Raw genomic sequence first — 14,203 nt, 5'->3', positions numbered from 1 at the left:
AGTATAAGTGGACATGTGTGACCAGGTAGGGTAGGGATGGGAGGATTTAGATGTAAGTATAGAGTTAATATTCTCCAGATTCCAAATAGAAACTAGTTTCATGATTAGGAAATCGTTTTATATATTGTCACAGTAGCATGGCCATGTGTAGGCGAGGCCAGCATAAGAGCAGACCAAGTTGGGGTAGGAATGTCTTTAAATCCTGGCCCTAGAGGATTTAAAAGAATCTTTCCAGTCTTTTGAAGTCAACTACAGGTACAGAAACAGTAAATAATTTATGTTTGTACTCACTGCATATATAATCATCTCTTTAGACTTCCAAACAACTGCTAGTGTTCAGATAACATGTTTTTCTAAAGAAATATTTTATATTCGAGTACCAACAGTCTTAGTAACTCTCTTATCCCTCTTATGTGCTGAGTGCAGTCGGAGGAAGAGGAATTGGAGTTGGTGAGTGTGGGTTTCTGATTGAAGGGAGTTGAAAAAGATGTAGAAAGTACTAATTCTCTTCAGTGTTTTTATCTAATGTTCCCTTTGTTACACATATTTTTTTTCTTGCTATTAAATACTGTCCAAACATTTTGAATAACTAGACCAACCTACTGGTACTGCAGAGTCTGGTTTTTCTACTTATAATTGTATATCTTGACCCATTTTATTTGTTACAACTTTTTAGGGAACTTTGGGATAGAGCCTTTATAAACAATAGCTGTCCATGATGACAAGACACATTAAAGAATTTTTTTAAGGAAAGATACAAAATACCTTTTATAGTTCCCCAAATTATTAATATATTTTTAGAAAATGACTTCACCCTCACAGTTCCTCAGATTGTAACACACTATCTTGTGTTTCTCTTTCTTTCAAAAAGATTACATCATTTTTGGTGAGGTCACCTTTTTTCACAGAGTTAGAATTATTTCATCCTGCATGAGACGATCTGAACCACAAGGGGGTTCCCTGTTTATTAAAATGAATGTCTTTAATTTAACATACACAAACTTACTTTTTTTTCTATCAGAAGATATTCTGTTCTTAAAAGTAGCTGTTACCTTTTTTCCAAAACAAATGATTTCTATTGGCTTTTTTTCTAGAAATTAAATTTGACTAAAAATAACTTTCAGTTGATATATTTCTTTGGGAACTAAAACTCAAACCTCACAGAACTGATCTTCTGATTTCACAGTCAGCTGCTGATTAGGTGACTTTAAGGGGAATAAAAACTTGAAAATGTTTAGCTTTTAGCATGGACAGAGGTTTAGATTGCATGAAAGCATGGGGGAAAGGCATCTGTTCATTTTGTTTACATTTTATTATTATATATATATGCATGCTGGTGTGTTTTGCACAGTTGGTTTCTTTTCAAATAAGGTTGTCTGTGCTCTGTCCTTAAAATGAGAGATTGTTCTTTAACTTTGTTTTCACTCTCACAGTTTTGGATGTGGTTTCATATTGGTTAACTAAAATACACTAGCCAGCTTTCGTTGTGTTGTTGGATTATATCATGTGCAGATTTTAACTATCTTTTGGGGAAATACTTTACTTAATGATACAGTAATGATTAGCAAATGGATGTTTATAGTTCAAGATAAAATAATTCATCTTAGATTAAACCTCACTATTTATACCCTTAAGAAGTTATCATGAATGCTTCCTTGTGAACTTGTGAATTATCTAGCAATATGTTGCCCTCTAGTGGTTGTGGAAATCCACTAGTGGTTGTGCCATTGAGCTTTGATGGGTAGAACCAATATATTGGAGTGTCACTGTTTTACACACACACACACACACACACACACACACACACACACACCCATCCCACCCCCCCATCTTGAGGTCACATCAGTAGATTTCCATGGAGGTGAAGCTATGGCATGGATAAAGCTAGACCAAACCATGTTGCACTTTATTTTTCACCTAGTATTTGATTCTTGAAGTTTCAGTGACCAAATCTGTGAGAACAAATTAAATCCAAAGTAGATCTCTGTCTCAAAAATTCATTAAAATTTTTAACTTGATGCTGAGACAAAAATGTATTCCTTTCCACATTCCTTAAAGTATACCCGCAATAACAGAATCTCAAAGGTAAATTTCTAAGTATTTGAAGACTATAAAATCTAGCAATCATAAAAATAAATACTTGTAATTAAGAAACAAATATATAACCAAAAACTGTAAACAGTCATTCACATTTCTAAAACTTAAGGTAATTCAGACTCTAAAACTTAATTTAAAATGCAGAGCTTTATGTGTCAGACCAAAATATAATCAGACACACAATCTATTAGAATTCGGAAAGTTGTATTAATTGGCTTGAACTCTAAAATATAATCGTGAATGGCTCTGACCCCAAGTGAAATAAAGACAAGTGCCCTGGAGCCTACACTAAAGCCTCCTTTAGAACCAGGCTACAGAGATTCCTTTAGAAGCCTTGCAATTCTAGAATAACTCTACTTCATGACAGCTCCAGGGGAATAGCTATGGATCAGAAGGAATAAATATATTTACCTTTTTTTTTTTATATACGAGTTATGTAGAAGTCTTGGGCCAGAGGGTTTCTTAGAGCAATAATTTAAGGGTACTATCTTCCTGTAGTACTTCAGTTGTCTCAAAGCATTTCCCATCTATTACCTTACTAGATTCTCACAGTAGTACTACAAGGCAGGCAGCACAATGATCACTATCTTCCCCACTTTATAAATGAAGAGGTTTGGAGAGGTTAAATGATTTTCCCAGTGCTTAGGAATTAGTGAATCTGGGACAAGATCCAGGGCAGTATAACCTGAATGGTCTTTCCAACATCCTCTAACTTAAGATTGGATAGAAAATACAAACTAAAAAGAAATAAAATGAGATCTGGATCCTTATCAAATGATCAAAAGTTCAAATATCTAGATCTAACCAAATGCCTTTATCTGATTACCCTTTGAAATGGTGTTAGAGAAAACTGAATCACATCCTGACTCTTTATAACCTCAAGGGCACTGAATTATACTTTTATTCATATGGCTTAGTACCCCAAATGTCAGTTATCAGGCTGTAATTTCTTCAGTTAGAAAAAAATAACCCTGGAGTTATGCTTTAGCCTTCTTGTGTTCTAACCACATGGAACTTGGAGTCTGTCCTGTTCCTCTGATCCTCAGTTTTAGAAAGTGTTCGCTTAAGGCAGTGTCATGAGAAACTGCCCTGTCATACCCCTACACATAGAGAATGGTGACTATCTTAAACTGACTTGATTATTTAGTAGTTGATTTCTTTTTTCATTCCCACTGTAGATAGGATACTATGTAGATGCTGTCAGTTGGCAAGCATTTACCATTTCTCATACAGCCCTGTCAAAAGTACTTTATTCAAGAGCTCTCTACTCAAAGCTTCTCCTCTCATAAGAGTCAGGAGACTGTGTCTGAATCTGCCATTAAAAAACAGGTCAATGTTGGATGATGTGGATGATGGGAGAGGCTCTGCATGTATGGGGGCAGGGAGTATATGGTAAATCTCTGTACCTTTCCTTCAATTTTGCCGTGAACCTAAAACTGCTCTTTTAAAAGTCTTAAAAAATCTATATCTAAATATATACATACATATACATGTACATATATATATATGTGTGTGTGTCAACTGCAGGATCACAGGGAAGGAAATATGAATACAAGCTGCACTTTAGTAAGCCATGACTTAAAACCTTGTTAATATGTAAATGCTGCAAAAAGTAGCTTTGATCCCTATATGCTCATGGACTTATAATCTCTATATATACAAATGACCTTGCTATCCTCGGGTATTTAAAATCTACACATATTTTATTTAGGGTAGTTTGGCTGTCTTTATAGTGGCATCAAGTCCTCATTTATGCTAACACATAAGTGTTATCAGTCCTAATGCAGTTTTCTTTTTTAAGGGTATATCTCTGACATCAATAAACTCTATGAAAAAGACTCTAGGGGAAACTGAATAATTAATGTAAAATACGTCCTTTAAAATTAAATATTTAGTTATTCTCATTAGTATTTTTAACGTTTTCACATGATCACTGCTTCAGGGAATAATGACATTCACATCATAAAACTGTGAAAAATGTTACTTTTAAATTGAATGTTATTTTTAAAATATTAAGTTTGAATATAAATACTCACAGAATAACACTTTTACTTTTTTCTTCTCTCTCACAGAATACCCAGAGGATAAGCAGTTCTCAAGCCACTCAGCCCCTAGCTACCCCCGTGGTGTCTGTGACAACCCCTAGCCTGCCTCCGCAGGGCCTGGTGTACTCAGCAATGCCGACCGCCTACAACACTGGTAAGCCTACTCTGTTGCCTTTTGTGGGTTTTATTTCTTTGTTTTGTGCTCAACATGTGCTTTTATGATTCTTAAAAAGTATATTTATTGAAATAAATTATTTCCAGTTTCTTAGATTCACATTTGGATATGTTAAAGAAACACATGCTACTTTGAAAAAAATTAGAAAATACACATTGATTGTAGAAAGATTTCCCAGCATGAACTTTTACTTACCCCTGACGAAGAAACAACTAGCTGTTATCAAAATTATGGTATGCAGCAAGCGGAGCAAAAGGCTCAGCATTTTCTATATAGTTCTTGTTAAACAGCATCTCACTATTCCAGGCTTTGAAATAAGGTGTTTTTCTGTATGCTGTGTCAACCTACCTTGGGAAAGACTGAGTCCCTTTGGACCTCAGGGCTCGGGGAGGTGGAGCTGGGTGGCTGTGCCAGCAGGTCGTGTTTTCCTCCGTGTGACAGCCCGTTTGGTTTCCGCTGTTTGTGCCTGAGGGGCAAGACCAGGAGCTTTCTTGTTTCTCCTCAGAGTCTGTCACTCGTCACCTCTGAGGGGAGCTTTTCACTCATTCATGTTTATTTAGACATTTCACTCCCAAATACCCTATTTGGAGGATATATTAAGCAAATTTAAGAATGCTGCAGTGACTGAAGGGGTGCTTTCAGCCACGCAGGCTGTGTGGAGAACCCAACGTGCACAGGTTTCTCTAGATGTGCCATTATAGGGAGCGGCAGAGGACACATGGGGCTTCACTTTCTCACCAGCTGAGCCAAACACCTGATGCTTCAAAAGAAGGAAAGAGGGAAATAGTTAAAAATACCTTGCCAGTTTTTCAGAGACTACAGTGCAGAGAATTTATTCTTTTGTGATTCTAATAAGGAGACTAATAAAAATCATCTAATTTTAGACTTCAGGGTAAATGCTGTAGCACGGTGCTTTCACCCTGCTCTCTGGAGCTCCCAGAGGGGTGCAGGGCCATCAATACATTTGATTGCTGCTTTAATTCCAAGTAGTTCTTTTAAAACAGAAATAACTTTAAAAGGTTTTGTTGAAAAAGAAAGCCTCTTAGAAAGTGTCTACTACCTTTTCCAACAATCAATATGAAAAAAAATGTCCAAATCCATCAGCTAAATCTAGAGTAAAGCCAGGGATTATACATTCATAGAAATTCTGTTTCACTGTCCTGATCACCAGCTATATGAGCAACACTATTCTAGGGACATATATTTTCTCCCAAGTTTATTCTGGAAAAGGAGACAGGACATACCTAAGTTGGTAACTATGGCGGGGAAGTCCTGAGTTGTTGAGGTTACCAGTTGATACTCTGATCTCTAGAAGGTGAGGAAAGAAGGAAATCTGTGAGCTAGAATGTTCAGAGGAGTGTTGGCTGAGGAGATGGGGCTTGAGCTGGGTGTCAACATTAGATTACAGTTTACTGAGCATTTCATGACAGGTTTTTCCAATATTCAACTTAGATATCCCCCTGTATTTGTTTTTAGAAATGCCATTGGATTTAAAGAATCTTTTTTTTTTAAGTCCAGAAGGAATTACCAAAACATAAAAATGGAGTCAGGTTCTGTCAAAACTGTCCATCACTTAGCATCAATCTCACTCCTTCTTTAACTACGTAGTCTTTGCTCTCTCTCAGAGCACCTATTCTGTTTAATGTTACCACGTTATCTTTAACATATTTATCTATTTGCTTTTTTAAAACCTGCATCCATGTTTTGTCTTTCGTTAGTATATCAGCTACGTTGTATGTGTGGCACGTGTCAAACACATGCCAGTCAGTCAGTACAGGGATGAATAAATGAGCAACATTTCAAAGAGTACAATAGTTCTGTGTGGAGGAATCATATAGACGCTTGCTTCCTCATGCCCATCCATAAGATCGCTCCCAGCTTCTCCGCTCATTCATGGATCCATTCAGCACATATTTATTGAACACGTACTGTGTGACAAGCACTGTGCCGGGCACTGGAAATACAAGAGTGCATGGTTAACAGTGGAATGTAGGGTCTATCAGAGGAAAAGACACAGGACAAACAGCTCTAGGAATAATTTACTACTGCCGTGTTAAGGGCTGCACTGAAGCTTCAACCTGAAGGAGCACGCCTGACTCAGCCAGGCAGAGTAGGGAGAGTGTTCCGGGAAGAGGGAGTACTGTGTACCAAGGCTGGGAGGCAGCAGGAGCGTGGCTGGAGGGATGGGGACGGCTGTAGAGTTGAAACTACAGAGGTAAGTAGGGATGCATAGGCCTTGTTGAGGACTTTGGACATGAGAAGCATTGAGAGCATTGGGAAGCCATAGAAAGATTTTAAGCAGAGAGGTATCATGACCATATTTGTTTTTTGAGATCACCTGGCTACAGTGTGCATGGGGCAAAAGTGAATTCAAGGACACCACACAAGAGGCTACTGTGATGGTCCAAGTAATGGATACTGATGGCGTGAACTAGGGTGGTGGCAGTGGAGACGGTGAAACTTGGGCAGGCTTGAGAGACAGTAGCTAGAGTCAACCAGACATGATGGTTGGTGGTGGAAGTAAGTACCAAGGATAACACCCACAGGTTTCTGGCACGAACGGTCATGTGAAAGTTGGTTCCATTTACTAAAGAGAAGCAGGTTTGGAGGAAATGATGAGTCCAGTGGAGTCATGTCAGATTTGAGGTGTCTGGAGAGACATACAAGTAGACATGTCAAGTAAGTAGTTGGAAGGACTTGGAGGCACTGTGGAAGGCACAGTGTGATGGACCCCCACCCCAGCTTCTGTGGGGAGGGACGAGGCAATCTTAGAGAACACTGAATGAGAAAATATCCTAAGCAGAGCTATGCTGTTTCAACTCAGTTTCTTTTTTTAAAATGCTAATTCACTAGGAAGACCAATTTCTTTAAACACCTCTCTTGAGACATGAAAAAGAAGTTAGAAGAGTTTTTGCCTCCTCTCTTTAGAACTAACTGGAAAAGACAAGCGTTAATGATGAACTGAAATAACTCTACGTGTGAATGATAACTAACATCCTAAGTCTGATAACTAACAACCTAAGTCTTGGTCACAATGATTATGACTGAAGCATTCATGTATATTATGTCTTTAACAGTTTTTTGATGAACTTTCATTTTGCATGCAGTCAGGGATCTTTGGCAGTTCCTGTACTTCGAACAAATGCAGTTATTTAATTGTGTGATAATGTAAATACTGTCTATGTCACTAAGCTTGGCACCCCATGAGAAGGGGTCCTGAGTCTTTCCTGCTCCCCCTGTACTTCAAGAATATGAGACTTGCTGATTTAGATGGAGTCAGGGTGAGCTGGAGTGTTTCTCTTTGTTCAGGAGGGTAGCAGTGGGCATATTTATTTAAAATAACAATTGTATAGGAACATCCTTTAGTGATGGCATTTTTATTATTTCTATTTACAAGTCCGGAAGAAGTATCTCAACTTTTTGAAAAATAATAAACTATAAATATTTAGTACAAAATTGAAACCTTTTTTATTGAAATAATCCCAGACAACTGAATACAGCTAGGTCCTATAAACCTCCCAAAAGAAGAATTTTTTGTGGGTTTTAGACCCATAAGTGCGTTGTTTGATGTTATGAAGTACCTGGCTTCTCTCAACCTAAGAAAATTTTGAAGCAACTATTTGAAAAACAGATTTTGCATGGTCCTTTTAATTACACACACAAGCAACATTTCCTTCTTTTTTAGATTACTCACTGACTAGTGCAGACCTGTCGGCCCTGCAGGGCTTCAACTCCCCAGGAATGCTGTCTCTGGGACAGGTGTCAGCCTGGCAGCAGCACCATTTAGGACAAGCAGCCCTCAGCTCTCTCGTGTGAGTAACTAGAAATTTTCCCCAAATCTGTACCCCTATTTCCCAACCTCTGTCTCATTCCACTGTTTGAAGAAAGGCAGCCTGAAGGTATTCCGGCCTACCTACCACCCTTCTCTTTTTTTGCCTTGGTTAACATCAGCAGACAAAGAGAATAAGAAAATGAGCTGTGCCCTTTGCTTTTTCTCCCTGGATCGTAGGGGAGGAGTGGTAGGGCTTGGGTATCTTATGTATGAATCAAGCTACATGGGATTCATGTGGTTGATCCCAGCCCGCTGCATACACTGTATACCTCACCAAGAAGGGTTCACAAAAGAGAATGTTCCTTATGGATAGCGTGTGGGGATATAACTGAAAAGGGTTTACAGTGGTGCCCAGGTAGGACCAGGCATCACCAGCAGGAGAAGGAATGGTGCTTCAGTAGAACAGAATAGTCAGCCCACAGAGCAGCTAGAGGAGAACATCCTAGAAGAGGGGACAGCATAGCAGGCCCACGTGGCCTCCACGAGGGTTGGCCGCCTCGCCCCTGCTCAGGACACCCAGCCTCCTAGCCTCCTGCCCTGAAAATCCCCAGAGAGCTTCCCTGCATCCTGAAATAGCTCCACAATGCATACTGTTATCAGTCGTCTTGGGAATTGTGTCATGGAGAAAGGCGCAGAGTATCTGAGGGAAATTTCTTTGCCTACACAGGTGTTTGGCCCTCGGGCCTTTGCAGAGCATCCTAAATGAACACACTAAAAATAGCCATGCAAAGGCAAGTGGAAAAGGCTTGGTGCTCAGACTGGGGGAAAAGCCTGTATATACACTCTACTGTGTCCTACTCTGAGCAAGTCACTTAGCCTTTCTGAGACTCTTTCCTCATCTGGAAAATAGGGTGACATGACTGACTTCTGAGAGCTGCTGTGAGAGTAGGTGACATGTTGTGCCTGTCACAGAAGCAGCAGAAAGGAAGAGAGGGAGAAGAATTCAAGTTGCCATATTGTTCCTCTGCCGTTTTGGTCCATGTACAGCATTAGTCACTGACACTGTTTTGGATACTTCAGCTACAGAAGTACCAAGACTGTGGGTAACAGGACCAGTCACTAAAAATCTCAACTGTACTTGTTTTTTTTCTACCAGGGATATATAATTTTTTTCTGTGCCAAGCACTGCAGGAAACACCAAAACTGGTCTTGGAGAATTCTGACAGTATTTCAGACCCTGGACTCTTTTCAGTCAGGTGGTGTCTGTAATATTCCATTTATGCAGATGCACTCACAAACCATCTACCATATCTTTTTTTTTTCCTTCAGTGCTGGAGGGCAGTTATCTCAGGGTTCGAATTTATCCATTAATACCAACCAAAACATCAACATTAAGTCAGAACCAATTTCACCTCCCCGGGATCGAATGACCCCATCAGGCTTCCAGCAGCAGCCGCCGCCACAGTCACAACCCCCCCAGCCGCAGCCGCAGCCGCAACCACAGCCGCGGCAGGAAATGGGCCGCTCCCCTGTGGACAGTCTGAGCAGCTCGAGCAGCTCCTATGATGGCAGTGACCGGGAGGACCCGCGGAGCGACTTCCATTCTCCGATTGTGCTTGGCCGACCCCCAAACACTGAGGACAGAGAGAGCCCTTCCGTAAAGCGAATGAGGATGGACACGTGGGTGACCTAAGGCTTCCAGGCTGGTGTTTGTACTTTGTTACTGCAGTGAACTGCTCTACATATCTAAGTTGGTAAATAAGGACATGAGTTAAATATATTTATATGTACATACATACATATATATCCCTTTACATATATATGTATGTGGGTGTGAGTGTGTGTATGTGTGGGTGTGTGTTGCATACACAGAATCAGGCACTTACCTGCAAACTCTTGTAGATCTGCAGGTGTGCGTCCCATGGCAAACAGAGCACCCTGTAGGCAGAGTCTAGTCTGGCACTTCCTTGGACTACTTGTTTCATAAGATAACCAGTTTTTGCAGAGAAACGTGTACCCATATATATAATTCTCCCACACTAGCTTGCAGAAACCTAGAGGGCCCCTACTTGTTTTATTTAACTGTGCGGTGACTGTAGTTACTTAAGAAAAATGCTTTGTAGAACAGAGCAGTAGAAAAGCAGGAACCAAGAAAGCAATACTGTACATAAAATGACATTTATATTAATTACCCACCTGGCATGGGTCTCTGTTGCAAAGAGGTGCATGGGAAAGGGCTGTTGATATTAAAAACAAAAAAACAAAACAAAAAAAGCCCCACACATAACTGTTTTGCACGTGCAAAAATGTATTGGGTCAAAGAAGTGATCTTTAGCTAATAAAAAAGAGAGAGAATAGAAAACACGCATGAGATATTCAGAAAATATTAGCCTAGAAATATAGAGCATTAACAGTAAATTAATATATTAAGTTATAATCGGAATATGTCAGAAGTTTCTTTTTACATTCATATCATAAAAATTAAAGAAACTGATTTTAGCTCATGTATATTTTATATGAAAGAAAACACCCTTATGAATTGATGACTATATATAAAATTATATTCACTACTTTTGAACACATTCTGCTATGAATTATTTATATAAGCCAAAGCTGTATGTTGTAACTTTTTTTTTAGAGAATAGCTTTATCTTGTTTTAACTTTCTAGTTTTATTTTAAGAGGGGGAAAAAAAACAAACAAAAATATCTTGCAAGCAGAACCTTGGAAAAAAAAAGCCATGAACACTTATTATTCTATATGTAAATTAAAAGTTGAGCCAAACTCTTTGTGTATATAGAATCTTAAATATATTATCACCTTTGATGTAAGTACCTATGTATTGTATGGTCACCAGATTAAAAAGTATATTTTTGTGGATTGCCGCCAATTTAGGGGGAAAAGGCGAGATCCTTATTAAGTAGAGTATTCACTGTTTAATATTTACTATTTTGTTAAATATACTGTACTTTGGATTTTAATTATTGGCCCAGTCTTTTCAGAGGATTGTATAAAGGGGTTTCTCCCCTCACTGGTGGTGAATGTGTGATGTTACATTGTAATCTTTGTGCTGTATGGGTTGAGCATCATTATATATTTTATATGTGTATATAAATAGAAAAGTGGCAAAAAAAATTGGTGTTAAGTTCATCCTGCATAAATGTAAAATGTGTTGTGACAGATTTTATAAGGCATTATTTAAAACTTGCCTTTTGTGAAGAAAAAAATATAGTAGAAAAGCTGACCTAATTTAATTAATATTAGAGAAAATGGCAAAATAGTTGATGAGCACAAAGGTTTTATAAGTGGTAAATGATTAGGGAAAAATATTCGTGGGGAAAGGGGTCTTTTTTCCTTGACCCTCTAAAATAGAGTGATGCAGCTGGTTACAGAATACTACCACGCCGGACACTCTGCATCGAATGACACTGCAATGTGGGGAGCAGTCCTCTCATGGTGCCGATTCTTGGCACAACTCTTGCCATCCTAATGCCCTCAACTGAGATGCTGACCAAGGCCTTACTCTCACAGGAAGACAGCTAAGTGGTAACAGCAAGTTCGGCAGGTCCCTGGGCTTGTGCCATGAACAAAATTCAAAGTCCTGTATGTCTTTCATCATCGAGTTTTAAATACTCCCTTTCCTGAGAAACTCAAAATAAGGGTTTAAAATTACTGCTATTTTCTATTTTAAACTTAATATTAAGCAACTACCTACAATTTTTCCTTATGTTTTGGTTTTTCCCCCTAAATTGCGTTCCTTGTGACGTTTTCCTCCTATGCTCTTTATGACAAATCATCAGCCAGACTTCCTGGCTGACACATAGGTAGTAGGTACAGGATAAACTTGTGGCATTCCCAGCTGCAAAATGGAATTCTGTTTTTAATGACATTTTCAGTAGTAAATTTTGATAAGAGGCCAAAAAAGGGAGGGCAATATGCTTTCTCCTCTCGTCAGTTTAGACATTTGGCTCTTATTCAGAAAGGATTGGTTTTTCTTTAAAATATACTTATTTTACTGAACTACTTACAGGCACATTTCTTCATGAGGTCACACCTAGTTGAAAGCAGACAGTTTCCCAACACTGAATTTCCAGGATAATCCTTACCACTTTGTAAACCATTTATAGCTTTGGAAGTGTTCAGTGCTTCTTTAGTTGTTATTTATGCATGTTCATGAACTTCTGCTGTACATGGGATAGGAGTTAACACATTCACATTTACTGTCTATTTTCTTGTGTGCCTTATGAGATGGCTTTTCTGACTGTATCTCAATAGTCTTTCTTTCTATGCAGGTTTATAATCAGTACAACTACTGTTTTCTAAAATAATATTACGCAAGGCTCGGAGTTTGTATTTCAATTACACTGACCAAGTAACAATGTATTCCATTTTCAGGAACTGAGTATTTGACTGTTAACCCTTTTCCCATACACCCAGTGTGACTTAGAGCATATGGACTTGACAGAGACACCCTCACCCAGACCCCATGTACGAACACATAAACATACACGTCTCCTGGTGGAAACCAGCTCAGAGTGGGGAAGACACTAACCGTGTTACTTTAGAACCTACTTTTCTACCCTTTTAGACTCATGTGTTTTGTATGACACCATCATAAGAAATTTTATCCCTGCAGATGAAGTATTTTATTACTAAAAGACAAAAACAAAAAAAGCTTAAATTGCACTGGTTAAAGTACAGTTTCCAGCAGCTGTACTTCCTTCAGCAGTCTACCTGGTACTACATTGAGAGTGAAAGTCACCATTGTACGTCTACAGATGGTCCCAATCAAAAATCAATCTTTTGAGCCCTAATTATGTCCATTGTGTTAGAGACTAAATCAGGGGTTCTAAAAGAACAGTATATGTTTTACCATTTCCTTTTACTGTAAGGACAACTAATAAAGCATTAACATATTTTCTGTATTAACCATCATGCGCACAAGAAATACATAGTAAATAAGGAACCAGAAAACTCCTGGCATTGGATCATAAGAAGCTAGATGATTAGAATGTGAAAAAGATTTTACAAATGTAAAACTTTTATTTCTCTGTAGAAACTTTCTTCACTTTGCTGTGCAAGAAGACACTGCTTTGCTATATTTAAAATGGCTTTTTTAAAAGAGATTTATGTATTTGGTAAATGTTTGTAGTCAACAGTTCACACAAGAAGCTGTACACGGTTTGATCATGTAAAACCGTTTGGCGGCACAAGCTGGACTTTGTTGCCATCCTTGAGATGAACCTTTTAAGAAAAATAAGTTAATCTCAATTTTTCCCTGAATGTGTTTTTTTTCTTCATTATACAATAAATATTATAGTGAACTTTTTATCAAATGGTTAAGAAAATGTTAGAGGTTGTTGTAAACTCTTTGTATCCTGCACTCACTACAGTAAAGATGGACTGGCTTTTCCTGTGTACTCCAGACTCTGTCATGTTTGCCACCAGTCGTCCTCTTTTCCCTTCCCTTTCCTCTCTCCCTCCCCTCCCTTTCCCTCCTCCTTCCCCTCCCCTCCCCTTTTCCGCCTGCAGGTCCCTTTCACTTGCTTTGAGATGTGGTCAGGGAAACTGTTGGCGGCACCCCACCAGCCTCCCCTGTATTGGCTCCCGAGGCCTCTCTTCCTGGGGCGGCCCTGGACGCTTTAGGAAGCAGCCAGGGATCCAGTCCCAGCATCAGCCAGCCTGGCCGTTCTGTGCATGCTGGTGTGGATACATTAAACCCATTCAGTCTCTGATCGCGGCTTCCTGCAGGATATGCTACCAAAGTGTGGGGGTGGGGCATTGCCGGCACTTATTATCATCCGAGTCTATTTCTCCCTCAAGTTTAGGTGGTGAAATAATTTGTTTTACTCAACATGCACACGTAATACTTAGCTGGGGTGGCAGAAGACAGATTTACTAAAAAAATTTTTATTTTCAAAAGTGATTGATGTGAAAAATTATCTTAAACTTGCAGCAAAAAGAGTTCTCTTCCTCTTGTTCACTTTCTAAGCCATCTCTCAGCTAAGCAGATTCTTGCTGTCAAATTAAAAGCTAAATGTCTGTGCTGGCTTTACTTGGTGACTACTGTGAGACTCTTACTAGCAGGTTTTGAAAGCTGGTTGAGGCCTGTGGC

The 14,203-nt window shown here is 39.0% G+C and overlaps 1 protein-coding gene across 6 annotated transcripts in view; it reads left to right on the top strand.

Annotated features, from left to right (window-relative positions):
* The window catches only part of MEF2A (myocyte enhancer factor 2A), a 159,348-nt gene extending 145,840 nt beyond the window's left edge, over nucleotides 1–13,508 (top strand). For 3 of the 6 annotated variants that reach the window (XM_068556858.1, XM_068556869.1, XM_068556875.1), the window contains 4 exons: nucleotides 427–450; nucleotides 4,170–4,296; nucleotides 8,003–8,129; nucleotides 9,419–13,508. In XM_068556858.1, the coding sequence (XP_068412959.1) occupies nucleotides 427–450; nucleotides 4,170–4,296; nucleotides 8,003–8,129; nucleotides 9,419–9,782 (642 nt within the window). In that variant the 3' untranslated portion in view covers nucleotides 9,783–13,508. The remainder of the gene's footprint in view (nucleotides 1–426; nucleotides 451–4,169; nucleotides 4,297–8,002; nucleotides 8,130–9,418) is intronic. The other 3 variants (XM_068556883.1, XM_068556899.1, XM_068556890.1) reach the window with 1 other exon arrangement.
* The last annotated feature ends 695 nt before the right edge of the window (nucleotides 13,509–14,203 follow it).

This window comes from Eschrichtius robustus, chromosome 1 (genome assembly GCF_028021215.1).
Source record: "Eschrichtius robustus isolate mEscRob2 chromosome 1, mEscRob2.pri, whole genome shotgun sequence".
Lineage (NCBI taxonomy): Eukaryota > Metazoa > Chordata > Mammalia > Artiodactyla > Eschrichtiidae > Eschrichtius > Eschrichtius robustus.
Note: the sequence above shows the minus strand (reverse complement) of the source record. Positions and strands in the feature narration are given on the sequence as shown.